The 27253-nt window shown below is 39.5% G+C and overlaps 1 protein-coding gene across 3 annotated transcripts in view; it reads left to right on the plus strand.

The window, feature by feature from the left end:
* The window catches only part of flt1 (fms related receptor tyrosine kinase 1), a 243360-nt gene that overhangs the window by 134146 nt on the left and 81961 nt on the right, over window positions 1–27253 (plus strand). For all 3 annotated transcript variants that reach the window (XM_041198845.1, XM_041198847.1, XM_041198846.1), the window contains exons 12-15: window positions 4248–4356; window positions 20527–20841; window positions 24707–24853; window positions 26047–26178. In XM_041198845.1, coding sequence (XP_041054779.1) covers window positions 4248–4356; window positions 20527–20841; window positions 24707–24853; window positions 26047–26178 — 703 coding nt within the window. The remainder of the gene's footprint in view (window positions 1–4247; window positions 4357–20526; window positions 20842–24706; window positions 24854–26046; window positions 26179–27253) is intronic.

The following is a 27253-nucleotide window of genomic DNA, read 5'->3' on the forward strand; positions in this document are numbered from 1 at the left end:
TGAGAGTACAGCATGAAAACATGAAAATACATAGCTTGAATAGTACATTTTCAGTCAATATTTGGCATTTACAATGGGATCATGTTAGATATGAAAATACTGGACAGATAAGACCAGCTGGTCCACTGAACTTGTCTCATGGTGCCTTTAGCATTATGATTCTCTGCACCACTCACTACCAGCAACCATACAATTTCATTGGCCAAGCTAAAATCTAGGCCAGTTTAGAAGAAAAATAATCAAGAAAATTTCTCAGGTGATCAAAACTAGTCCAGGTGATTGCACTGACTTTGATTTATATTACTTACTTATCTTTTGTAAACTATGATTTCCACCTCAGCTGGGAACTGAACCAAACCTATTTTGAAGGTACGCAGTAAATTCTCACCCACTGCATGGGCTGTTAATAATTTCCTTTCTCATCACTAAACATGTGTTTAAATATAGTTACATAACAAATTGCTTTGGATTAGTGGAAAAAAACAAGGTAATCAAAAACACTGGGCTTTATAGTTACCTCAGAGACTTGAGTGCACAATTCAGGTAGACTTAAGTGCAGTAATGAGGGAGTGCTGCACTGTTGGAGGTATCATTTTTTATTTGAGATATTAAACTGAGGCCCTACCTGCCCTCTCAGGTTCACACAAGAGATTCCATGCATTCTTTGGAAAGGATCGTGGGGGCTCCTCCTGTATTGTGGGCAATATATATCCCTCAACTAACATCACTGACATTGGTTATCTGGTCATTGCTGTTTGTGGGATCATGCTGAACACAAATGTCTGACATTACAATGGTGAATACACTTCAAAAAGTACCTTCTTGGCTGTAAACCACTTTGGAACATTCTGAGGTCATGAAAGTGGCTTTCTAAATGCAAATTCTTTTTTATCATGTAATTCTGAAATTATTCAATGCATTATTTTGAAAATGGATGCAGTGCATAATAGTTTGAATGTGATGGCATTTGGGTCAGCTCTCATAGAAACAGAAAATTTATGGTCATTTGGCTTATCATATAGTCATAGAATGTTCACAGCTCAGAATGCTGTTATTCAGACCACTCAAGATGATATTCTTGAGTATTTAATGGGACTTGGAGCCATGACCACTGACCACTATATTAGTCAGATTTGTGCTTTTTTCCCTCCTTCTCTTACTCTCTGAGTTCCAGACATAATGGTCACTGAGATAAGCCATTTTTATTTACTGTATGAATGACCAAATTATGTTAGCAGAGGAATCGAATGTATGTTATGACTCTCTAAGAATCTCAGAGAATCTTGCCACAGGATGTCCTAGATATCTAGTGTTCTTAGGAATTGTGGCTTTTGTTTAATTTTTTAGAGCTGAAATCCATTGAAAAGGTAAAATCTTGTTGATAGTAGCACTGTAGTTTTTAAAAATTCTGCCGAGTTACATAATGAAAATTACTGATCAGACTGACATTAGTTATCTCTACATTGCATGGTGATTGCAGTAAGACACTTATATATTCAAAACAACATTCATGTTGCATTATGTCATTAAACATTTCTTTGTATGTACAATATTTCAATAGTGCAATTCTATTCAAAGCCATGAACAATCTTTTATCACTGGTTGTAAAACATTGTATGAAACGAAGTCCCTGAAATCAAAGAATTGTAGGCCAAAGGATTTATCAGAATGGCCAACATAATGATGGTAATGTAATTAATGTTCTCCTTAATATGACCCCCTAATAATTAAAGATTGTACATATCAGGGCTGAAGGAAAGCACAGGAAATGAGCACAAATTCGCTCTGATTAAAGCAGAATGATGACCGTAATGTTTTAGCAACATTTCCGCACAAACTCCTTTACAAATGAGAAGAGTTGAACAAGGTAATTATAGCTTAGCAGAGATAGTGCCCTTAAATTATTAAACTCTATTAAAAAAAGCTCCATCACTGTTTTCCTGAGATAAGGTTTCCATACCCCACACCCCAAAGGTCATGCCATTCTGTTAGAGATACTCACAGTATATATGTTTAAAACAGTTTAAAGTCATGGATCATTCAATTACCAAAACGCCCAGTCTGTTGTCATTGTAAATTATGATTGAATGCTTTCAGGTTCAAGGTCCAGGGCTGCTGATCACTTAAATCTCTGTACCACACATGGGATGAATTTCAACAGCTCTTGGGTGGATAGCTTGTGAGAGGGAGATAAAAGCATATGTTATCCAGACTGTATCATCACAAATGTGTCTTCTACTGGTTCATTGTGGAACAGTTTTGGCACTGGTTGAGCAGCATTACTCTTTTTAAGAATAGCCTGGCAGATAGTAAGAACTTTTGAAAACTTCTTTTTATTCTTTCTGGGGATGAATTCCATTCTCTCTATTATTTTGAAGTGTGTGGGCAAGTTGTTTACCTGTGCATCTCTTTTAAACATTTTGTACGAATGTACGTGGGGACTTTAGGTTCCTTCTAGTGGCTCTGTGGCCACACAGCTTAGAAGGAACTTTACTCAGGGTACCTATGACTAATTGTCCTGAGAAGGTGTTGGTAACTGAATGGCTTGCTGGTTTGTCAACCACATTGATGTGGGTTGGAGTTCCACATAGGCTAAATTGGCTAAGGATGGTGGGCTTCCATCTCTAAAAGGGATTAGTGAAGTAGTTGGGGTTTTATGATAATCCAGCAAATTCATGGTCACCTTCACTGATATCAGTTTCTTATTTCCAAATGTTTTTAACTGACCCCTCAAACTGTCATGGTAAGATTTGAACTTATGTCCTCTAGATTATTAGTCCAGTTTTTTTAGTTACATATCATTAAGGGAGAAACAGTCTATATGTACATTTAAATTGGCTAGTTTTAGCTACACTCAAGCGCTGTACTACTAAGCAACTATGAGAAGACGAGTTTTCCCAATGTCCTGGTTAACTTTTATCCTTCAACCAACACTTAAAGCAAATAATCTTGTCATTTATCTCAATGCAGTTTCTGAAATCTTGCTCTACACAAATTGATTGTCTGTATTACAGCAGCGACCACTCTCCAAAAGTACTTGATTGGCTTTAAAGTGCTTTGGGATTATCCTGAGATCATTCTTCTTTTGGACAATAAAATCAAATGGTGTCCATTTTTTAATGCTGCTGTACTTCATGGCTAAACTGATAATAATTATAATACTGAATGCAACAAAGAGAATTCCAATGTCCCATTGCTGATTTTGAAAGATAGGGAGGTTGATAGTAGCTGAAAATGGTAAAAACAGCAAAGTGATACAAAACAAGTTCTCCAAAAAAACACAGTATTCACTGAAACAAACAAATATGTATTCAATTCAAGCTAAAACTTCAGATTACCATTACTATTAATTCTATTACAGGTAGAGTACCTCAAATCCAGCTACCCGAAAAATGGCAAGTGTCTGAAAATCTGACATTTGTTTCCCATGCTCGGGGTGGTTTAGTGAACCTTGACCCCACCACACCCAAAAGAAGAGAGATCATACTGTGTCCCCTATTCACTTAATTAATGGGTTCTGGATTTTTCCCCCTGAAAACCAGCTAGTTCCGAGATCCGTTATGGACTCGGTCCTGAGGTTACTGGAGCTGAGGCACTCTACTTGTATATGGAACATTTTTGCTACATTACATCATTAAATGGTACATTTATACTGAAATTTTGCAGTGACAATAAAGTGTAACTGTAGAGGTGCAGTAAACATGAGTTCAGAGAATTGCATTTTGAGACCCTTTAGATGAGGCAGCCTCACATCATTTGTTTTAAACTGCATGACAGTACTGTCTAAGCATGTTTGAAAGCTATCGAGAGTTGATTTAAGGGTTTAGAGTGAAGAAATTCCCATCTGTACCCATACCTGGAATAAGAGAGCTCTCTTCTGAGGAGAAGGACTGTAGATCAATATAAATAAAGTACTACCTGGCTGGAACTGATGCTACAAAACCAGCCTCAGCTATCGCTAAGCGAGACACAAATCAAATCTGCCTGCACATATTCAAAGGCAGGAACAGAACAATAAAGATGTAATGGTTGTACAGAGAAAGCTTTCCTGTTATTCTACCAATATCATTGTTTTGGAATAAAACATTTTCAAAGGGTTGAAATATAACAATTTCACAATTATGTAAATGAATAACTAGGGCCATTGAATAATTGTACCTGTCACACCATTACTAAAGGAAAGTTTCCATTTGATGAGAAAATTAATAGAATGTACATGATTGTATTTTTCCACCTTTTTCTTTTAGACTGTTAGTGTTCTGGTGGTGGCTGAAGCTAATATTTCTGGAATTTATCGCTGCTTGGCTTTAAACAAAGTAGGAAAGGATGAAAGAAATATTAACTTTATTATTACAGGTAAGAGACTGAAACAGGAATTAAATTGCAAATTTTAAAAGACTGACAACTTGCATTTATATATTGACTTCAAAGAAAAAACTTTGAACAGCACTTTAATAGGTGATGGTGGAGGTTGGGGGGTGGTGGGAAGCGCAGAAAACGAATTGAAATAGGAAAAGAAGATAAAACAATGGGAGCTGAGTTAAGGTGATGAATGAAAGCTTTGATAAAAACTTGTTTGAGAGCATGTTTAAATGTGGAGGGAGGGGTGAAGGAATTCAGGGAGGAAAATCAAGAGAGTAAGGCCAAAGCATCTGCAAGCTCTGCCACTAATTTTGAGATATGGAGTGAGGGTCAGGGGCAGGGGGAGCAGATGCAGAACAGGCCAAAGTCAGAAAATTAAGGGAATTGGAACCGCTGTAAAATTGAAGAGGTTGTTGAGGGGTCATGGATGGATTTGAAGAAAAACGAGATTTATGGGTTTGGGGACAAAGATCCATTGTACTTCACTCTTAATAGGCAAGTAGGTTTATGTATAGTATAGGGTATGAACATTTGAGTTGAAATAAGTTGGAGTTGACAGAGGATGGTGGCTGGCCAGGGGAACATTGAGAAATTAGGAATAATTTTCGATTTTTCTGCCTGGACGTAACTTGATGGATTGAGTCGCCCTGTATAATCACTATCAACCTCCGTTTTAATGAAATCACAGATTCATCATGGGTTCAATAAAGGGCAGGGAGTAATTCCCAATATCTAGTAGGAAAGTTGCTAAACGCTAATTTTTAAAAAAGTATCAAGTACTTATGCTTGTTAAAATTGTAGTTTTCTTTGTTAAATTATAGATTTGCAGTACAATGTTTAGCTGGAGATTGAATTGGAATTCAAACATTTTTAATTTAAAAATGAGCTAGTTCCCCAGTGTATTCAAGTAATTCAGACTCAAAGTATCAATCTTTTACTGTGTGTTAGGCATTGGTTTTAATAGAAATTACATTCAGATGACTATGGCATAGTTTAGTTAAAAAAAACTGCAACAAAACTCCTATTGGTTACATTAGGGGAGAAAAAAGGAACTCAAATCCACTATCAAAAAGCATTATTAACTTGGATCTAAATCTTATAACTCCTCAGTTATTTTCTTCTCCTTATTTGCTTTCCCTTTCCCAGTTAATTCCCTTCATCCTCATTTATCAGGATACCTGGATAGTGCTAGTCTCCTTTTCTGTTATCACTGCTTCTTGATCAACTGCCCAGAAGGCAAGTTGGAGTGATGTCGGAAGGGACTCCACCCTATCAGTTTTCCTTTCCTCTCATAGATGACCTAGTCAAGACTTGAAATTGTTCCCAATAGGAAGCTCAAGTGCAAATGTCAATTGAGAATACGAGCTCCAGGTTCCTAGTTCCAGTGCTGCAGCTACCAGGAATCTCCTCTTTCTTTAACAACAAAGAAGAGTGTTGTCCTCTATACCCAACGGGCATTAAAATGGGAAACTTGGTTCATGTCCTTTGTCTATTGAAAATAGGGGCATGCTTTTCCTTCCAGGAGTGGGAAATGGACATTGGGACTGTTTATGGGTCTTAATCCTATCCCCCAAGGGAAGCAGTTACAGCCCCTGATTTTTACAGAGGCAGACTGCTAATTGGCTAGATGGTGGTTTGAGCAGCCAATTAGCACCTGCCAGAGGAGAAGCAAAGGCGGGACCGAAAGGGAGCAGGCCTGATTTAAACAGACCATAGCAGCAGTTACTGTGGCTGCCATTTCATTGCATTACTTGCGATGGAAGGATGTCACAGAAGAGGCAGAGGCCTAGAACCCAGGGCAGGACAGTCCTTGTTTTGTGAATATGAACCCAGAGGCCCTCCGTGAAGCAGAAGATCACTCTCCCAAACCAAGCAATCCAGGATGGAGGTCACCAGTACTATGAGTAGGAGTGTGATGCCCAGAAAAGTAAGATTGGTGCCACTCAAATGCCAGGCAGCAAGAGAGAATTTAATTGTCTCCCCTTGACATTCAACAACATTACCATCACTGAATCCCCCACTATCAACATCCTGGGGTTTACCATTGACCAGAAACTGAAATCGGACCAGCCATATAAAAACCGAGGCTACAAGAGCCGATCAGAAGCTGGGAATTCTGTAGTGAGTAACTCACCTCCTGACTCCCCAAAGCCACCTACAAGGCACAAGTCAAGAGTGTGATGGAATGCTCTCCACTTGCCTGGGTGAGTGCATCTCCAACAACACTTAAGAAGCTCAACACCACCCTGGACTTGATCGGCACCCTATCCACCACATTAAACATGCACTCCCTCTGCCACGGATGCACGGTGGCAGCAGTGTGTACCATCTACAAGATGCCCTCACCAAGGCTCTTTCGACATCACCTTCCAAACCACAACCTCTACCAACTAGGTGGACAAGGGCAGCAGATGTATAGGAACACCATGACATGCAAGTTCCCCTCCAAGCCACATACCATCCTGACTTGGAAATAAATCGGTGTTCCTTCATTGTCGCTGAGTCAAAATCATGGAATTACCTCCCTAACAGCATTGTGGGTGTACCTAAAGCACATGGACTGCAACAGTTCAAAGGTTGCTCATCATTATCTTCTCAATGACAGTTAGGGATGGGCAATAAATGCTGGCCTAGCCAGCGATGCCTACATCCCTGAAAGAATTTTAAAAAGCAGGGTTCAGTATAGTAAGAGGTTCAATGACCTTATTCACTCTGGCAAGCTGAATGCAACACTAAACCCACAGGATAGGCCTTTAGGTATTCATTCTTTAGCAGACACTCCAGCTGGAGGATCTCGGGGCCTATATTGCTCCTCAACATGGGAGAAGAATGTGCCCAAGGCACTAAATGACCCCTCAGCAGGGCTCATGGCCATAGTGCTGTTGAAAAGCTGGCAGCACTGAGACATGCAGCAACCTATGAATCGGAGCAGTTACTGTTAGCTATAGTGCCAGCAGAGCCTTTCAAACACTCTCTTTTGTCCTTGTAGGGGAAAAGGGCACATAATGCCCAAGAGAGGACCAAGACAGGAGAACAGGTTCCATACCTACATGTAATTATTGCATGAAGGAGGGAGGCAGAGATATCACCAGGGTCACTGGCCACGAGGAAGTTGGACAAGGTGAGATGGACAACCAGATGGAGATAGTGATTAAAGAATGAAATGCGTTCATTAAGTGGATGAGTTGCACCCCACCCTATCCGACAGCATTGCTGAAGACTGAGTTGCTTTAGGAAGTTCAGTACTGCAGAGGCTTCTGTTCTCCAAGGCTTGTTCTCATGATTTCTTCTTGTATCTCCCACAGGTGCGAATGTCGAGGCAATAATACCAATTCCTGAACTATCACCAGGCTGAGCGCAGCCGAAACAGAGCTTAGACCAAGCACCAACACACCTCACAAGCTCACCCACCACCAGCACAGATAGTCACCTCAGTGGGTCTTCGTGCATGTTTAGATAGGGTGACACTAGGTGGTGAGCATGTCACAAGTGTCCAGGAGAAGATGCCAGAAGCAGAGGCAGCCATGTACAGTGTCCCTTGAAGGATAGAAGACAGACACAGCCCTGCTCAGTCAGGCACAGGTGCAGGGCCTCGGAAGTCAACAGGAAAGGAGGCTCTACCTAGACCAGCAGCAGGAGATTATGCTCCCACATGTCGGAGTTCCCTGAGGCAGTGCAGGGTCATTGGCAGGGAATGGAGGAGTCTATCAGCTCATGTGAGTCACAATGGTTCAGGGCTAAGAGTGCATGAGTTCCTCCATTGAGTAAAAGGCTAACCTCATGGTGAGACATATGCGTCAGGACATGGAGTGTGTGACTAGAATGCATGGTACACTATTTAGCCTTGACTGGTCAGCTGTGTTGATGGTGCAGAGATATCTGGAAGGGATGCCAGTTGTGCCCCGGCTTGTGTTCCCCTCCAGGGCCAAATGACAGAGGCTGTCCCTACAACAATGCCAATGCTGCAGCCTCTGGAGGTGCCTCTACTGGCACCTGCACAATGAGGACGACCACCACGCGCATCTCAGCTGCAAGCTGAGACAAGTGAGCAGGTAGCCACCGCCTCCTTCGAGGTCACAAGGAGAGCACTGTGTAGGAGGGGCTGAGAACAGAGGCCATCAGGCAGAGCAGTGAGTGGGTTACTTGTAAATGCACACTTTTTGTCTTTTGGAGCACCATATAAATATTGGTGCCTGAAGCCAGATATGTGAGCCTCCTGTTACGAACGATGGTGCAGGAGAAGAGGGATGAAGTGGTGAAGGGGAGCAAGGGTCTGTGAATGGTAACAATGAAACCTCGAGGCAGAAATATGGTTCCAAGTCAGAATGGTGTATGGCTTGGAGAGGAACTTGTAGGTGTTGATGTTCCCTTGCACCTGCAGCCCTTATCCTTCTAGGTGGTAGAGGTGGTGGGTTTGGAAGGTGTTGTCAAAGGAGGATTAACAAATTGCTGGAATGCATCTTGTACATGATATACACTGCTGCCACTGTATGTTGGTGGTGGAGGGAGTGAATGTTTAAAGTGGTGGATGGGGTACCAAAAGCTGGCTACTTTATCCTGGATGGTGTAGAGTTTCTTGTGTGTAGTTGGTCCTGCACATGTCCAGGCAAGTGGAAAGTATTTCATCACATTCCTAACTTGTGTCCTGTAGATGGTGAACAAGCTTTTGGGATTCAGGAGGTGAGTTTCTTGCTGCAGAATTCCTAGCTCCTGATCTGCTCTTGTAGCCACAGTATTTATCTAGCTGGTTTCTGGTCAATGGCAACCCCTAGGGATGTTGATGGCTGGGGATTCAGCGATGGTCATGTCATTGAGTCCCAAGGGGAGATGGTTAAATTTCTTCTTGTTGGAGATGATGTTTGCCTGGTATTTGTGGGGCGTGAATATTACTAGCCATTTATCAGCCCAAGCCTGAATATTGTCCAGGCCTTGCTGCATATGGACATGGATTGCTTCAATATCTGAAGAGTTGTGAATTATGCTGAACTTCCCCACTTCTGACCTTATGATGGAGGGAAGCTCATTGATGAAGCCTGAAGATGATTGGGCTTAGGACACTACCCTGAGGAACTCCTGCAGTAATGTTCTGGGGTTCAGATGTTGGCCTCCAATGGCCACAACCATTTTGTGCTAGATATGGTTCCAGCCAGTGGAAAGTTTTCCCCAATTCCCATTGATTTCAATTTTGCCAGGGATCCTTGATGCCACACTTGGTCAAATGCTGCCTTGATGTCAAGGGCAGTCACTCTCACCTCACTTCTTGAATTCAGCTCCTTTGTCCATATTTGGACTAAGCCTATAACGAGTTCAGAAACCGAGTGGCCCTGACAGAATGCAAACTGAGTGTCAGTGAGCAGGTTATTGCTGTTGCACAGGCACTTTGTCAAAGGTTAAAAAAAACCATTAAAACAAAAAACAGCCCTCCAGCCCTCATCCTCACACCCCCACACACTTTTGATGCGCCATCAATGCCAACCCATGCCCCTCATGCCCTCTACCCACCCCCAAGGCCCTTCATATTTTCCATGCCAGCCTTCTAGATAGTTCCTTTTGACAGTTCCTCTTGACAGCTCTCTTGATAGTTCTAATGGGTTTATGCACATTTTGCGCATACTCATGTCAATTTTTAACAATCCCAAAGGACACCTGACCTCCCCCAAATGTGTCCCAGGACTATATCCAAAAAGGTACCCTACCTCTCCAAAAGGGTACTCCACCATAAACTTGCTCTAGCAGGTCTACTCTGCACATGCTGTGTTTCCCACTCCTGGCTAATGAAAATCAGGCATGACAGAAGGTGTATTCTGTCTTATTTAGGCATCTGCCTCCACAAAATGTGCATGTGCAAATTCCGACTCAGCCCTGATCCCACCCCTGCCAAAATGGTAGGTGCCGTGTTCAGGGTGGGACTTTTGGATTTTGGCCTCTTCTGCATTGGAGAGGTTCTCAGTCATTGTGACAATCCAGGCCATTGTTTCCGGTCGAGATAACCTTTCATCAAAACTGGCTCATCCATTCACCTGTCCTGATAAAAGGTTATCGCAATCTGAAATGTTGGCTGGAATTTTCCAGCCAGTGGGGCCGGTGAGCCATTGAAATCTCCATTCCCATCAGCGGAACCACCGGCATGAGGGGCTGGAAAATTCCGGCCATTAACTCTGTGTCTCTCCACAGGTGCTACCCGATCTGTTGGGTATTTCCAGCACTTATTGTTCTTATTTCAGATTTCCAGCATCTGCAGTATTTTGCTTCTGTAATTTTAGGTGGAATTTCTTTACACAGAGTGATGCCATTTTGAATCTGTTGTTGCACAAGAACACAAGCATTCAGGACAGGAGTAGGCCATTCAACCCCTCAAGTCTGATGCACCGGTCAATGAATTCATGGCTGATCTGATTGTGGCCTCAATCTCACTTTCCTGTCTGCTGCCCCATTACCCTTGACTCCTTGCTGATCAAAAATCTATCTAACTCAGCCTTGAATATATTCAATTACACAGCCTCTACTGCTTTCTGGGGAAGATAATTCCACAGACTAATGACCTTCGAAGAGAAAAAAATTCTCCTTATCTCAGTCTTAAATAGGAGACCCCTAATTTTTAAACTATGTCCCGTAGTTCTACACTCCCGCATGAGGGGAAACATCCTCTCAGCATCAACCCTGTCAAGTCCATTCAGGATCTTATAAGTTTCAATACAATCACCTCTCATTTTGCTAAACCTCAATGGATATTGGCCCAACTTAAAGAACAAAGAACAAAGAAAAGTATAGCACAGGAACAGGCCCTTCGGCCCTCCAAGCCTGCGCCGATCATATTGCCCATCAACTAAAACATTTTGCACTTCCAAGGTCTGTATCCCTCTATTCCCATCCTATTCGTGTATTTGTCAAGCTGCCTCTTAAACACCACCATTGTACCTGCTTCCACCACCACCTCTGGCAGCGAATTCCAGACACTCACTACCCTCTGCTTATTCAACCTTTCCTCATAAAATAAGCCCTTCATCCCAGGAATCAGTCGAATGAAGCTCCTCTGAACTGCTTCTAATGCAATTATATCCACCCTTAAGTAAGGATACCAAAACTGTTCACAATACTCCAGATGCAGTCTAAGGTCCTATACAGCTGCAGCAACACTTCCTTATTTTTATACTCGATTCCCTTTGCAATAAATGCCAACATTCCATTTGCCATCCTAATCACTTGTTCATCAGCAGACAAGCGTTTTGTGATTCATGTGTCAGGACATCCAGATCCCTCTGTAATGTAGGACAGAATTTAGCCCATGTTGGGTGGGCTCGGCAGGGATTGGCAGGGGTGGTTGAGAAGCTGCCCATCGCCTGTGATCAGGGCCGGACCGCGATTTCACACTGATGGGCCAATTAAGGCCCGCCCAGTGTGAAACGCAAGCAGCAGCTCTCAGCACTCTTGTGTGGGGTAGGGAGAGGGCAAGCGGGGGGAGAGGGCAAATGGGGCGAGCGCAAGCTTTATGTGCTCATTGCGCGTGAGTGAGTGCTTGAAAACCTCCTTGAGGCACAGAGCTGCCTCAGGGAGATGAAGCGTTTTTAAAAAACAAAATAAAGATTTGAAAAATGTAATAAAACATGTAATAAAAAATAAATGTTTTAAATTTTAATTAATAATATTTTCCTGCTCATGTGACAGATGTGACTCTGTCACATGAGCAGGGAAATATTATTAGTTAAAATTTAAAACATTTATTTTATTTTTATTTGCTTTTGGAAACCTCATCCTGCCTGTGGATGAGGTTTCCAAAAGAATGCAAAGGTCACTTGGCCTTTTTGCCTGCCCGCTAACCATAAGGTTAGACAGGCAGTGAAAAATTTAACTTAATTGATTCTTTAATGGCCTTATCAGGCCTTTTAATTTTCGGTGGGCGCCCTACCAACTCTGGCGCGTACCCACCAACTGAACTATCGCACGACTGCAAATTGACATCAGGACACTCGGCCAATGTCAACGCATGTCATTTCACACTTGAGCGGGTTGGGTGCACGCCCGCCCACTGAGCTAAAAATTCTGCCCATAGAGTTCTGCATTTTCTCTCCATTCAAATAATATACTGCTTTTGTATTCTTCCTGCCAAAATGGATAAGTTTACATTTCCTACATTTTACTCCATCTGCCAAACTTTTTCCCATTCACTTAACCTATCTAAATCTCTCTGTAGACTCTTTATGTCCACTTGACAACTTATTTATCTACCTACCTTTGTGTCATCAGCAAATTTAGTTGCCATACATTCAATCCCTTCCTCCAAGTCATTGATATAGATTGTAAATATTTCAAGCCCCAGCACTGATGCCTGTGGCACTCCACTAGTACCAGCTTGCCAACCCAAAAATAACCCATTTATCCCTACTCTTTGCTTTCTGTTAGCTAGATAATTCTATAACCATGCAAATATGTTACACAGTACACCATTTTTTATAATAACCTTTGATGTGGCACCTTGTTGAATGCCTTTGAAATCCAAGTACACCACATCTACAGGTTCCCCTTTAACCACCTTGCTTGATACTTCCTCAAAGAACTCTAATAAATGAGCCAAACATGATTTCCCTTTAACAAAACCATATTGACTCTTGTGTTATGATTTTCTAAATATCCAGCTATTAACAGCTTAATAATGGATTGTTGTAATTTTCCCCATGACAGGTATTAGGCTAACTGGCCTGTAGTTTGCATCGAGTGATTGAGACATAGAGCTTTGATGGCTTTATGGGGAACCTTGATGCATAGATGAGGAACAGGAGATAGGGGAGACAGTGGGAAGAGGTAGAGTGAGAAGATGCTTGTGCAATATATAGACACATGCATCGGCCTGTTTCTGTGCTATTACTTCTATATATTATAATTCTATGTAATCCGATCACTTAGATTATAGTAAAATAATTTATGCACTTGTAATAATAATATATAGAATCAAATTTTTAAAAATAAATAGTTGAACAAAGTTATGGTACAACACACTAGAATATTAAAAACTGTTAAAAATTCTTAATTCTCCTCTTCCTTCCTCCCATTACCTATAGGTTTTAAAACTCAGGTTTGGAATTATTTAATCTTTTTGCCTTGCACTCATCAAGACAAACTCCAAGAATGCAAAATTTCAAACAGTTAAAACAATTTATACTGCAGGAGAAAAGGGTGCTAAATGTGCTAATAGCTCCATTAATAACCAATTTAAGATAATTAGTCAAGCTCATATCGTGGCTCAATTGTGCCTGCTAGAAGTGACATTCGTTCATACACGGGGACCCATTCTCTGAAAACAAAAGGAATATGTTCAAACCTTGCACCTTTTTTGAATTACCTGGGAGCTTGTGGAGCCCATACTTCCCCTTTGGTTTCTCCATCATAATGCCTTGGCCAATCAGAGTTGACTTGACAACCAACCGGTACCCTTTTCTCATGTAGGATAATTTTTTGTGATTGTTTGAAATTTGGCATTCTTGCATTTGTCCTGATGAATGCAAGAAGATAAGCTTTGATAACATGTCGCTTTTTAATAATATTCAAGTCCTGTACTATCAAACGACTGTCATGATCATTACAAGTGGATTTCAAATTATTACAAGTGGATTGACTTCACCTTTTCAACCTTGCAGGCAACCTATTTTATGGAGCTTGGACTTTCAAGTAGGTTTCTCAATAAAAAAGTTAAATCTTTGTAGGTTTAATTTAAGAATTACTAATAGATGTGGACCAAACCCGTCTTAACTCTTCTCTGAATAAGTGAAAGTAGTGCTACTTAAACTTACCGTTCCCTCTCTGAATTTTATTCCATTGTGCTCCCAACATAAAAATTAGTCACCACTGTGTGAACAAACAGAAGATTTGCTAGAGGGACAATAACTATCAGATTGACACTCATATGATCACAACCTGATCCACAATGTTTGAATACCTGTGCATGGGAAAGCCAACCTATCTAGCCCAGCAATTTTTGTAAGGTGATGTTCCTAACTAAAGCCGTGCATACAAAAAAAAACTCTTTAAGCAGGAACTACACCTTGAAGGAATCAGACAAGCTAAAATTATTTAATCATTATTAAATTCATCACTTTCAAACCAAGCCCAATTTTGGCTAACTTAGGAACTTTATAATCAATCACTGTCATTTGTGCCAACCTTGTACAAAATGGCAGTCTGACAGTTGGGTGATTTAAAGGCTGTGTTTGCTCTCTTTGTGTGTGTCCTTCAGATTTCTGAATTGCCACTACAAACTCCCATTTACAAATCTTCTGGTGTGGCTTCCAGCAAGTGATGGCTATTGCCTCCTTATTCATCTCAAAAAGGCTGATAATATCTCTTCATGAGCCCAACCCAAGGTCATTAATTTTTAATGATGGAAAATTAGGAGCATATTTTTCTGTGTGATGCAGAGAAAGTGTTTCGATATGTTACCTTACTTAAAGGCATAGTTTGAACACTTTTCTCTTGCTGTTTAAAATGCATGGGAGTGACTAGAAGTAACTGAGGCAATGATTTTATTTCCTTCCCTGGTGCAAAGCTTATAGCTTCTGCCTCATCTTGTCAAGCTGTAACTGAACAACAAAGCATAATACCAGTTTATTATTCAACATAAGTTATATAAATCTGTATTAAACAGTTGTTTTATATAATAGGTAAAGAAGTATATTTTACTACAACTAGAAAGGCACAAAACAGAAATGATTATCGTAGCAATAGCTTGCCTCAGTCAGAAAAACATTAGCATTGAATTTTTATTTTGTTTATATCAGGATTTTCCCATATCTGTATATTATAAAAATAGTTTATCAAAAGCATCTCATGGGCTGTTAAACACAATAACTTTTTTCAACCATATAAACGTTTGCAATAGTAACAAAATATGAGGCATCCCTTCTGAGGCCAATGTTTCTGCAGGTTAGCTGACAAATAATTATATTGCTAGTATTAAATTTCCTGAAACATTGTCAAGCTTGTATAAAAGTAAATTATATAAATATTTGGGAGTTCTTAACTCACTTCACTCAGCGTAAACCAGGTGAAAATGATATTAAAATTTAACTCCTGAGGCAACTTTAGCTGTTGTTTTCTTGAACACTCGGGTCTAAACCTCATAAAAATGTAGAGTGGAGTCCTGTGATATCATTAGGATGGTTAGGCAATTTTAACAGCCCATTGAATAAAGTGTTTGAGGAGCAAGAGTGCTCCTCTGGACCTCACAAAGAATGATTGGGCCATTATTGCCCCACAATTCCTTCCCCTTCTGCTCCACCCAACCCTCCCAAACTATCATCCACCCATCTTACCTGAGTACCAGCTGGGCAGCCACTTGGCTGCACAATCTGCACAGCCACAAATTAGTGAGATACCACTGGAACCCCTTTTGTATGGGCAGCTGACCAACAAAATTCAAATGTTATAACGGATTGTTGATTCTGCCAAGGAGTTAAAATTTCCTTTATTGTGCTTGCATTTACCCAATGGCTTAGTGGGTAAATGCAAACAGCTCCTATTCAGGGTTGCTGCAATTGGTCTTGTTATCCCTAGGATAGTCCAGCAAAATCTCAGTATAAGCTTGTTCCTGCTTCTGACCTTCATCAGTGGACCCTTTCTGGAAGGGCGTTTGAGGACACTTTAAAAATTAATTAACAGGATGTGGATTCACTTGCAAGGCCAGCATTTATTTCTCATCCCTAATTGCCCTTGAGAAACTAGTGATCAGCTGCCTTCTTAAACCACTGCAATCTGTGTGTGAGGGTTCTCCCACAATGCTGTTAGGGAGGGAATTCTAGCATTTTGACGTTGCAGTAATGAATGAACTGTGATATATTTCCAAGTCAGGATGGGGTGTGACTTAATTGGAGAGGATTTTGCAGGCGGTGGTGTTCCAATGCACCTGCTGCCCTTGTCCATATGGGTAGTAGAAGTTGAGGATTTTACTGGTGCTGTTGAAAAAAACCTTTCAGAGTTGCTCTTGTAGCATCTTGTAATTGGTATAGGATGCAGCCACTGTGCGTCAGTGGTGGAGGGAGTGAATGTTTAAGGTGGTGGATAGGGTGCCAAACATGCAGGCTGCTTTGCCCCAGAAGGTATTGAGCTTCTTGAGTGTCATTGGAGATACAGTCATCCAGGAAATTGGAGAGAACTCCATCACACTCCTGACATGTGTAGTGTAGATGGGGGCAGGATTTGGGAATCAGGAGATGAGCTACTCACTGTAGAATTCCCGGTCTCTGACCTGCTTTTGTAGCCACAATATTTATGTAGCAGGTCTAGTTTCATTTCTGGTCAATGGTAACCCCCACAAGGATGAAGATGGTGAAGGATTTGATTCTGATAATGCCTCTGAACAGTAGGAGAGGCATTTAGAATCTCTCTTGTTAGATATAGTCATTGCCTGGCACTTGTGTGGCATCTTGTATGTGTGTCATGCTGACACTCAATGCCTCCTTGTCTGAGGAGTGGTGAATGGAACTGAACAGTGTGCAATCATCAGTGAACATCTGTATTTCTGACCTTATAAGATCATAAGGAATAAGAGCAGGAGTCGACCATGATGGAGGGAGGGCCATTGATAAAACAGCTGAAGATGGTTGGTCCTAGGACACTACCCTGAAGAACTCCTACAGTGATGTCCTGGGGCTGAGATGATTGACTTCCAACAATCAAAACCATCTTCCTTTGTGCTAGGCATGATTCTAGCCAATGGAGTGTTTTCCATTGATTCTGAATGACTTCAGTTTTAGAAGAGCTCCTTGATGCCACATTCAATCAAATTGATGTCAAGGTGTTTAGTGTCACCTCAACTCACCTCTGGATTCAGTTTTGTTTTCCATATTTGGACCAAAGCTGTGATGAGTTCTGGAGCCAAGTGGCCCTGTCAGGACGCAAACTGAACATCAGCCATGAGATAGTTAGTGAATAGGTACTGCTTGATAACACTGTTGGTGACCCCTTCCATTACTTTGTTGGTAATTGAGGGTAGGCCATTGGAGTGGTAATTGGCCAGATTGGATTTGTCCTTTCTTTTGTGGACTTGACATACATGAGCAATTTCCACTTTGTTGGGTAGATGCTAGAGTTGTAGCTGTACTGGAAGACCTTGGCTAACAGCGTAGCTAGCTCTGGAGCTCAAATCTTCAGTGCTAGAGCTCAGGTGTTGTTGGTTTTCACAGCTTTTGCTGAATCTAGTGTGCTGTTACTTACATCACATGGAGTAAATCAGACTCACTGAAGACTGGCTTCTGTAGTGGTGGGAAATTCTGCAGGAGGCTGAGATGGATCATTCACCTGGCATTTCTGGCTAAAGATGTCTGCATACACTTCAGCCTTGTTGCTGGCACAAACATGCTGGACTGGCCATCATTGAGGCTGGGTTCTGAGCCTGGATTGACTCAAGCTCAGTTGTTATGTCCCTCATGGATGGGGTAGAATTTTCTCTCAGGTAGAATTTTCCCTTTCTGGCTCAGGAAATTGTGCATTGCAGGAAATAGTACGTGGCAGTTTTCCATCCACAAAACTTTATGGGTGGAAAATCACGAACTCAGCTTGTGCAATTTCCCAATATGTTCTCCCAGCTGTGCCAAGACTGTGGAAGTGGAAATTCCCCAACCCAATCCATTCTCTAGACTCCAAGAGGATGGCCATTTGTTTGGGATACAAAGGTCTCTTGATCCCCATATACCACAGGGAGATCCAGCACTTTCAGGAAAGGACAAGATAAAATTGAAGGAATAATATTATGTGTTCCGTTTATCCATTGGTTAAAGGATTTTTAAGCTAAAAGTCAGGTGTAACCCACAAATTACAGGGCAGTTGGAAATATAGTGTGACATTTGTTAACATGTAGGTTAGATTTCAAATTCTGTCCTTGGTGTTTTCTGTATTGTTGGTCATATGTTTTCACAATGCACATTGTATCTTATAGAGCAAGTTCTCAGCTTCTAGTTCACAACCCTCTTTCTCTGCTGGCACTCAGCATGACTGTGGGTGTGTTAGTAATTACTACGGGTGAGACAGGAACAGGGCTGCCTTATCTCAGAGATTTCCCAGTGTCACTAAATGCATTTTGTTTTGAGATTCTTGATGGTGCTTGGCAAAGATAAACAATATCTTCCATCAGGAAACCTGTGAGCTATTTCCAGAGGAAGTTTCAAATCGCTTAAGTAAATAAATTCCCTTTAAATTATTTCAAAGTGTGTTGGTTAGTTTGGAGGAAGATTGTAAAAAGCAGTAGGGCTGTTGTTTTTCCATCAGTTAATCCTGTTTTATAGTTAACCTCTAATCTGTGAATGTTCCAGATATATCAGCTTCTCTCTAAATATCGAGTAGCTTGATTAATACAATTCTTGGGTGCAGAACTTGGGTTAATGTTCTGAAGGCTTGTATTGCACTTCTCATTCCCTCAAAAATATTTTTAAAACCAATCAACTTGAATTCTGGTTTTTAGCCTATATTTAAAATATCATTAATTTGATTTTGTGGACTACCTTGTCTATACCTTTATCCTGACTCTAATTTAATGATGCTCTTATTTACATAGTTGTCTTAAACAGCATTTTTTGTCACAATGATTATATAATTGACTTTTTTATTGATTGGCTTCTGCATTTTTGAATGCATGAGCAGTCAATTAATTATGAGTAAATTATGTGATAATGGCACAAGACAAAGAACTAATTTATTACATAGTTTTGATATGTAACTACATTATGAATAAATTGACCTAAAAAAAATTGAATGGTGTTGATGAAGGATGAACAACTGGGAAAAAATGTTGGAGCTACGCTTGAAGGACAAAGTTGAAAACTGGGCAACAGTGGACTTGTACCCCTGTTCTCTGTGTTGATAGATTTTGTATGACATGTGCAATACATGTACAATTAACTTTCCAAGTTATAATCATCTCCAAATGAATGAAGACCTAATCTAAACATATTCCTGATCAATGAATAAAAGTCTAGTTTGTAGGACCAGCTCCCGTTCACCCACTTTGTACAAAACTCCTGATCCAAGTAGGGTGCATAAATACAAAATTCTGATCCTGGCATAAAATGATAGAGCTTCATATGCTTAGCACAATAAAAACAGTCAAACCACTGCCAAATTCCATCCAGAGCTTTAGACATTTAATCACTTCTGTATGAGTTTATTTGTTTTTGTTGTGAGTTTTCTGTTGTGTTTAGGTTGAATTGCTGAATGAACAATTAAATGGCAGCAGTGTTGCAAAGGTTAGCCACTCGCCTATTTTTATCTATGGGTTACAGGACTCCTTATCTAAGCACAATCCTGATCCAAGCATAACAGTTCTTGGCAAACTAGTCAAAAGTTTATCAAGATTCAACAGTATTAGCATTGCATTACTCTAGTGTGTATTAGCAACTTGCCTCCTCTTCCTCACTCCCAACAGTATAATTATAGAACCTTCCAATAAGACCACTTTCATGAGTCATCATTAGAGGGTGCTGCAACAGACACTGTGTGAAAAACTGTCAGGTTTCTTGTAATCAAAATATTGTGATTGTGATCTCCTGCTGCAATGTTCTTCTCTCTGTTTCTTGCTGAGATACAGTTCCATGGTTGCAAGAAGACCTGTTGAATCTGCCAAAGTGACTATTTTTCATAAAAGCAAAATACTGCGAATGCTGAAAATCTGAAACAAAAACAAAAATAGCTGGAAAAGCTCAGCAGGTCTGACAGAACCTGTGGAGAGGAACACAGTTAACATTTCGAGTCCGTATGACTCTTTGTCTGGCATATTTTTCATGTCAGAGCCCATACAAAGAATGTTGGTAGGCTTTTCAAATGTCACCAGCAAGTCTGCTCTGTTCTCACTTAACATCTACACATGAGCTTTTTGGAATAGGGATCATTGGATACAAATTATGGGGGGCATGGTGGTGGTGGCCCTGGCTGATTTTTGTCTCAGTAGCCTAGGGTACTAAAACTAATTGTTGTATTCCAACTGCTGCACCAGCTGAAATCAACTAACTTGGTTTAAATTGAGGATCAAATCAAAGATCTTCTAGGATTTAGTGCTCCATTACCTTGTGAATTGACCAACTAGACCATTATAGCAGCTCTGTTGTGACTTTTAATTGTATTCAATAATGTTGATATTGAAAATGACTATTTCACTTGACTATATATTTTTGTTTGTCTTATTAGATGTACCTAATGAATTCGGATTTGAGATTGGTATGGGACATAATACATTACCTACTGAAGGTGATGACCTGATTTTATTCTGCCGAGCCACTAAGTTTTTATACTCGAACATTGCTTGCCGTCTTCTGAGCAGGAACAATCATACATTGTATCACCTCAGCAGCCTGAATGAGATGAACACCAAAGAATATTCAATTGCTTTGAACTTTACCATCAAAAATGTGTCTCTGGATCAATCTGGGATTTATGAGTGCAGGGCCAGTAACATTATCACTCATGAAGAGACAATTCAAAAGCAGAGAATTTACATTAGAGGTGAGTATATGTGTTTATTTTTATGTTAAAAGGACATAAACGATACCGGGAGTTAAATAAAAGGGTATTGTGATTCTGCCTATCTGCTGCATAAGTTCTATGTTTGTTATGAAAAGCAAGTCTTGATCTGAGAGTATGCAGCTTTACACTGGATTACTTTGGTGTTGTGCTTATTATGATGTGTGTCAGATTTGTACAATAAAATTCACTGTCACTAAAGTGGATAATTGGTTGCATAATACAACTGTTGTCAACTCACCTCTGCTTGGTTATCCATAGAGATCTTTTGCATAGTAGAAATGGTGCAGGAGACTGTATAATAGGTCAGTCTTAAAGTTCAAATCATTTGGCATGCAATCCAATATGTCTTTAATTGTTTCAGAGTGAAATGTCCAATTGTTAAAGGTTGTGAATCCTGTGATTAAACTAAAGTCAGATTATGGACAATTTATTAGATTACTGATGGAGCTGAAGGAGAGATTTTATCACAGTTTGTTTGGAAACGGAAGCAATAATTCAATTGATATGGGCCTAATTGAAATATGTCTTTAACACCTGACTGATGTTCTAAAGCAAACCAAAGCAAATTAGATCATCTGATAACTTTTTTATTTCTAATGAATTGAGGATAATAACTCAAGCATGTGATGACTAAAATTACAAATGTTATACATTAATGGAGGTCTGACTGTTTAGTGATTTAGAAATAAATTGCACATTCAGTCTTTCATCTACTATTCTGTGCCACATTTAAACAACAAGTTATTTTTCCTTTTGGCTTTATATTTGAACCAGCAAATACGTGATGTTTCATTAAATAAATACTTATGAGCTTAGCCTGGTAGAAATATCCTAGAACACAGCAATCTCCTCTTACACAATTCTAAAATCTATCATTTTGAATTAATGTTAATCAGATCAGAACTGAGTAAATGCATATAAAAGAAAGAAAATGGAATTGTAGCCAGAAGTTATATTTTGTTGGAGAATTCCTTTCATAAATAATTAAGGTACATGTGAACAAACACTGGAATGTGGGGTAGGGTCTATTTGTTCTTTTTTATATATTTTAAAAATATTTATTTGTTCATTTTTGTTTTATTTTCTAATTATGTCTTCACTTCATTAGGTTTCCTCCTGCTTCATGCACTTTTTCCCAGCTGAAACAGTGGACTGGAAATTTACCGCTAAGCCTCTATCAGTGCCACTTTGTAACCAAATGCTAGGAAGCTTCTGAAGTTTCTCACTCTTGTATTTTTCCTTCCTCATTGTGCGGAAATGTTTTGTTCATTCTTGCTACCTCCTCTTGACGATCCAACTGAGATTAGTCAGTCTGTGGCACTTGTGGGTGTGAACTTTTACTGCCACTGTACAATTGTGGAAACAAAAATTAGGCAATGTCTATAACAGACTAATCTGCAAAAGCAGTGTTATGCCTGTGAGTCAAGTTTAAAATCCTCCCCCATTGCCATGAATATTAACTTTTTATATGGCAATTTTTGCTGACTTTTGATAGACTCTATGGTGCATCTTAGTTCTCTTGGATGGGGTCAAATGGATTACTAATATTTTAACAAGATAGACTAAGAAATACTTTCCAGAAACAACTGAAACAACACAAATTTTAATGTGTCTGTCTTAAACTAATATATATATACAAAACCTCCACAAGGTTATTCTTTTTGAATTGAGTGGTTCAGCTCTTCTTCTAAGATCTTCCCAGGCACCTATCAATATTATGGGGCTATTATCAAAACAAGCTGAGCCATTTTTTGTTTGCCTGGTTCTTAACTTCAAACACAGCATGACTGAAACAAAGAAACCAACAGCGTCGTATGTTATCGATAAAACAGTTATCAGGAAGGGTCAGTCAAACTAAAAAGCTAAAAGTAACATAACTTTGATAAAATGTTAAAGAATTATTTGCCAGAAATTACACAAACCAGGAAGACACTATGATGGACAACGTATGCATCTGCAGGATATCCTTCAGCAAACGCCTGAAGAATTCTTAACATTCTCTTTATCTGTATGTTCATAAAATGGCATTATCATAAATTGTGTATGATTCATTAATTAAGTGTTACATATTATTACAAAAAAGGTAAGTCTTTTAATCAATTTTTTCTCCCTAATTATTTATCTGAATATTGAGCTACTGATCCTGGCCGTGTGAGAGAGATGAAATGTGGTATGGAGAGACAGCATTGCTTCAGCCTTGATTACATTTGTTAATTTGGCCCTTTTGCTGAGTGCAACTCCTCAAATTCAGCAACTGCTTATGAAAAGTAACTAAAATGTAAAACAAATGTTCAGCAGGAATGATTGTCCTGATTTACCTTAAACTGATTTTTAAAGAGTATTAATTGAGATACAGTACTTGCTTTCAGATTTGCTTATTGTAAAAAAGACTGCCCCTGCGATAGCTACAGGTCTCTGTGTACTGTATGCTTTTGTTTCATCCTGTGTGCTTGTGAATCTTTATTATTTTATTAACAAATGTATGCATTGTATCCGCTGTTAGGATGGCTTCTCAAAAAGGGCTGAAGCATTATATTTTAGTGTGTGTTTGTTTTATTAATGAAACAATGCCTGCAGTCTTCAGCAGAAGAGGATTTGAATAGCTGTCTCAGATGTGTGTGCTGCAGTACTGCACTTTGCCAGCTGGCTTCATGACAAGATGATTAGTATGTTATTCCATTTTGCATCAATTAAAAATAAGCAAGATTAATTGACAGATTGGCAATTAGTTGGTCTGGCTTCAACTCCACATGAATTTTATTACATGCTGGAAATCACGTCCCAGTTATCCTCTTTTTGTTGGATGTATCTGAACCACAATGTTTAAAACGTGGTGGAAAAAAACAAACTTTTATAGATTTGAATGTGAATGGAAGCTTTCAGTGGCACGTAGTAAAGCATATCACATTAAAAAATAGCTACTCATTTGAGAGAGGTGGAACCAGACTGACAAAATCCAAACAGTTTCTCGTGCTTGTGAACTTCTAAGCGGACTTCCTCCTTTAAAAAGTGGCACAATGCCCTGAAACTGAACTTATCTTTCACATGGGAATAGCTTTTGTGGAGGTTAGAAAAGTAAACAATAGAGTTTCCCCCCTTGATATCAGGTTCACAGAGAATTTACTCATTTAAGGAGAAACCTAAAGACAGTAATTGTGAACGTTTCTGTGCGAAGAATTAGCAAGTTTGTAAATAAGACCCCAGCATGACTATGTTGCCTAAACAAAACAAACTTACTAACTTCATACTCACAAATAACATTAAACTTCCACTTGTTTTGTTACTGTAATTTTCCTGCCAGTTGATTCGCTTAACTCTTCTCTGCACAGTTTCACAGGTGGTACCAATCTTCTCGTACTGTGCTTAAATGAATACATATTCCTGTTATAATTATCACATTATTATCTTCTGTTACATTCGACAGTTTAAAGAAATGTCTGTTTTCAAAGTGGACATTCTCACTTCTCTTTTGAGACTAGTAGTGGAAATTTGAACATCAGCTGCTTTTACATTGAGCATATCCATGTTGAAGTACACTTTTTTTTAGTTCTTGAAACTTTGGAACCTATTCTATAATTCAAATATTGATTTTTAAAGGTATATTCATGTATATCTAATTGGAGGACTTGCACTTTATCCTTATTTTAACCCAGTCACTGAAAATCAAGCATTCTAAGTGGCATACGTTGCCACATGTAACCTGAGAAAGTCAAGAGGCAAGGCCTATTAGCCTGTCATCAGAGATATCACTCAAGTGTACAGTGTACTTTGTAGAAAACCTATATTGTGTAGTGATCTCCATCTATTATTTTTTAACCTAAGACTATGACTCTTTTGATTTCAGCTCAGGAAACCCCGTATCTTCTGCGCAACTTAAGTGACCAGGAGGTGAACATCAGTAGTTCAATTACTTTGGAGTGCCAGGCAGAAGGAAGACCAATGCCCCAAATCATATGGTACAAAAACAACCAGAGGTTACTTGTGGAATCAGGTATGGCTTCTACAGAAAATAAACATGTTTATCATATGAACCTAGAAATTGCTATTGGCGAGACATCTGTGTGAATGCTTAATGTATTTATGATATTCCTTTGAGCTGTTAACCAGCCAGAATCAATGAACCTAGTATTACAAACAATTTCTAAAGTATTTAATTCTTAACATATTCTTGCAATTATTTTCACAAAACTTAAGTGATATTACTGTAGTGCTGAGCTTGGCTTTCATCACTGTCATTAAAAAATTTACTTATATAGAATACTGGCATTCTAGGACAATACTAAAGTCCTAGCAGCATCAGGATTTAAACTATGTTAAAGATAGTTTTCACAATGACCATTTTGTTTCCCACCATATTCATACTGTACTTGTTTACTGTTTAGTGTTAAACATGACTTTTTTAAAGATATATTTGAGTTGGCAAAATGGCTTAATGCATTAATATATCAAAATGCTGTGGCATTTAGGCAATGGGATTTATGTTGATGATTCCCATTAAAGTTCATAGTATTGTGTATCAGGGAAAGGCACTGAGTAAACGTTTGATGCTTTCCCACAATCTGGAGGAAATCTTACACAGAGTCATACGAGGGTGCCTCCAAACTCTGGTGACCAACTGAAGACACCTGCCATACAAAGCCCCATTCTCACATGTGAAGGGAAAGGGGATGGGAAATAACAATGGATTGGGGGAAAAATTACAATATGCTTTTTAAAAAGATATAAAAACCTGAGCTTTCTGTATGTAGCATTCTGCATTCTGCTGATGCTGATAAATTAGTGTTATAATCTTTCGAAATTCCTCCACAAGCATGAAGAACTTTTTCTTGTTTTCTATTCAAACACCCTATAATGCCTATATCAATTGAGCAGCGTGATAATTTGATTGACTTTGTGCTTTATTATTACACCAACATACAGGTAAAACAAACCAAATCTGATGCTATCTTAGACTCCTATATGATTTGAACAATATCGTTAAGCATAGACTAAATAGGAAGTTGTCTTTTTTCTTAAAGACAGCGTTTTTATAACAGTGTATCTGTATCATGCAGGATGTCATAGTATTAGATTGCTGTCTGGCTGTTCAGCTTATAGATCTAAGTAAATGGGACCTAACTATAAACAAGATAAGGCTGTGTGGAATACATAAGTCTAATTTTCTATCACAAACTTCTTACAAAGGTATTACTCTGGGACCAGGAAGCAAAACGTTAATTATTGAAAGAGTCAAAGAAGAGGATGAAGGCTTATATCAGTGCCAAGCCACAAACAGGAAAGGCGTTGTGGAGACTTCTGCTTACATCACTGTTCGAGGTAACTTGCAGAACATATATGAGGGACATTAAGGTCATTTTATAATGGAACTACAAGTTAGGACTCTTAAATGTAAATGTTAGAACTTTTAAAGAAAGCGTTTTGGGACTTACATTGCTGCAGTGTCCACATGAGTAAAATTGCCCTTAAACTCTGCAGTGACTGATTTTCATCGGTGTTGAGACTTTAAGAAAAAGTTCATTGGAATTTTCAATGAATTGGCAGCAAGTTTTTTTGACATTAGCAGGATTTTGGTTAGGAGGTATGAGGCAGAGATTGGTTGAATGGGGACTTATACGAATTGGCAAGATGTAAATACTAGTGTTCCCTAGGAATCTGGACAAGGGCCTTCAGTTTTCACTTTCTCAATGACTTAAGATGAAGCAGCAGTAGAGTGTAGTATTTCCAATGATGACACTAAGCTGGTGGCAAAGTAAGTATTGTAGATGGGAGCAGAAGGCCTCAAAAGGAGATTGATAGCAGATGGAACTCAATGCAGAGAAGTAGATGTCATCAACTTTGGAAGAGAGATTTACCAGTCTATGGTCTCAAAGCTAGTAGACAGATAGAAAAAATAATTAAAATAACAAATGAAATGTTAGCCTTCATCTCAAGGGGGCTGGAAGTTCATAGAATCACAGAATGGTTACAGCACAGAAAGAAGCCATTCGGCCCATTGTGTCTATGCTGGCTCTCTGGAAGAGCAATTCAGCTTGTCCCACTCCCCTGCCATTTCCACTTAGCTGTGCATGTTTTTTTCTCCTCAGGTAATTGTCCAATTCTCTTTTGAAAGCCATGATTTAATTTCCCTTCACCACACTCTTAGGCTTCCATCCTAACCAGTCACCACAGGATTTCTACATTAATCTGCACATACCCAACCTCCTGAAGATGCAGTCAATTTCAGAATGGTAATGACAGTGAGTGCTGATGAGCTAACTGCCAAGTTCCCACCCCCCATGCACCCCAAAATCCAGCCCAATGATAAGGTTGCAATGTGATTTAATGACGTGATAAGCTTGTGAGGCAGCGCAATGAGAACCTGGATCTCTGCAGTGATGTCACACATAGGTTT

This window comes from Carcharodon carcharias, chromosome 11 (assembly GCF_017639515.1).
Source record: "Carcharodon carcharias isolate sCarCar2 chromosome 11, sCarCar2.pri, whole genome shotgun sequence".
Lineage (NCBI taxonomy): Eukaryota > Metazoa > Chordata > Chondrichthyes > Lamniformes > Lamnidae > Carcharodon > Carcharodon carcharias.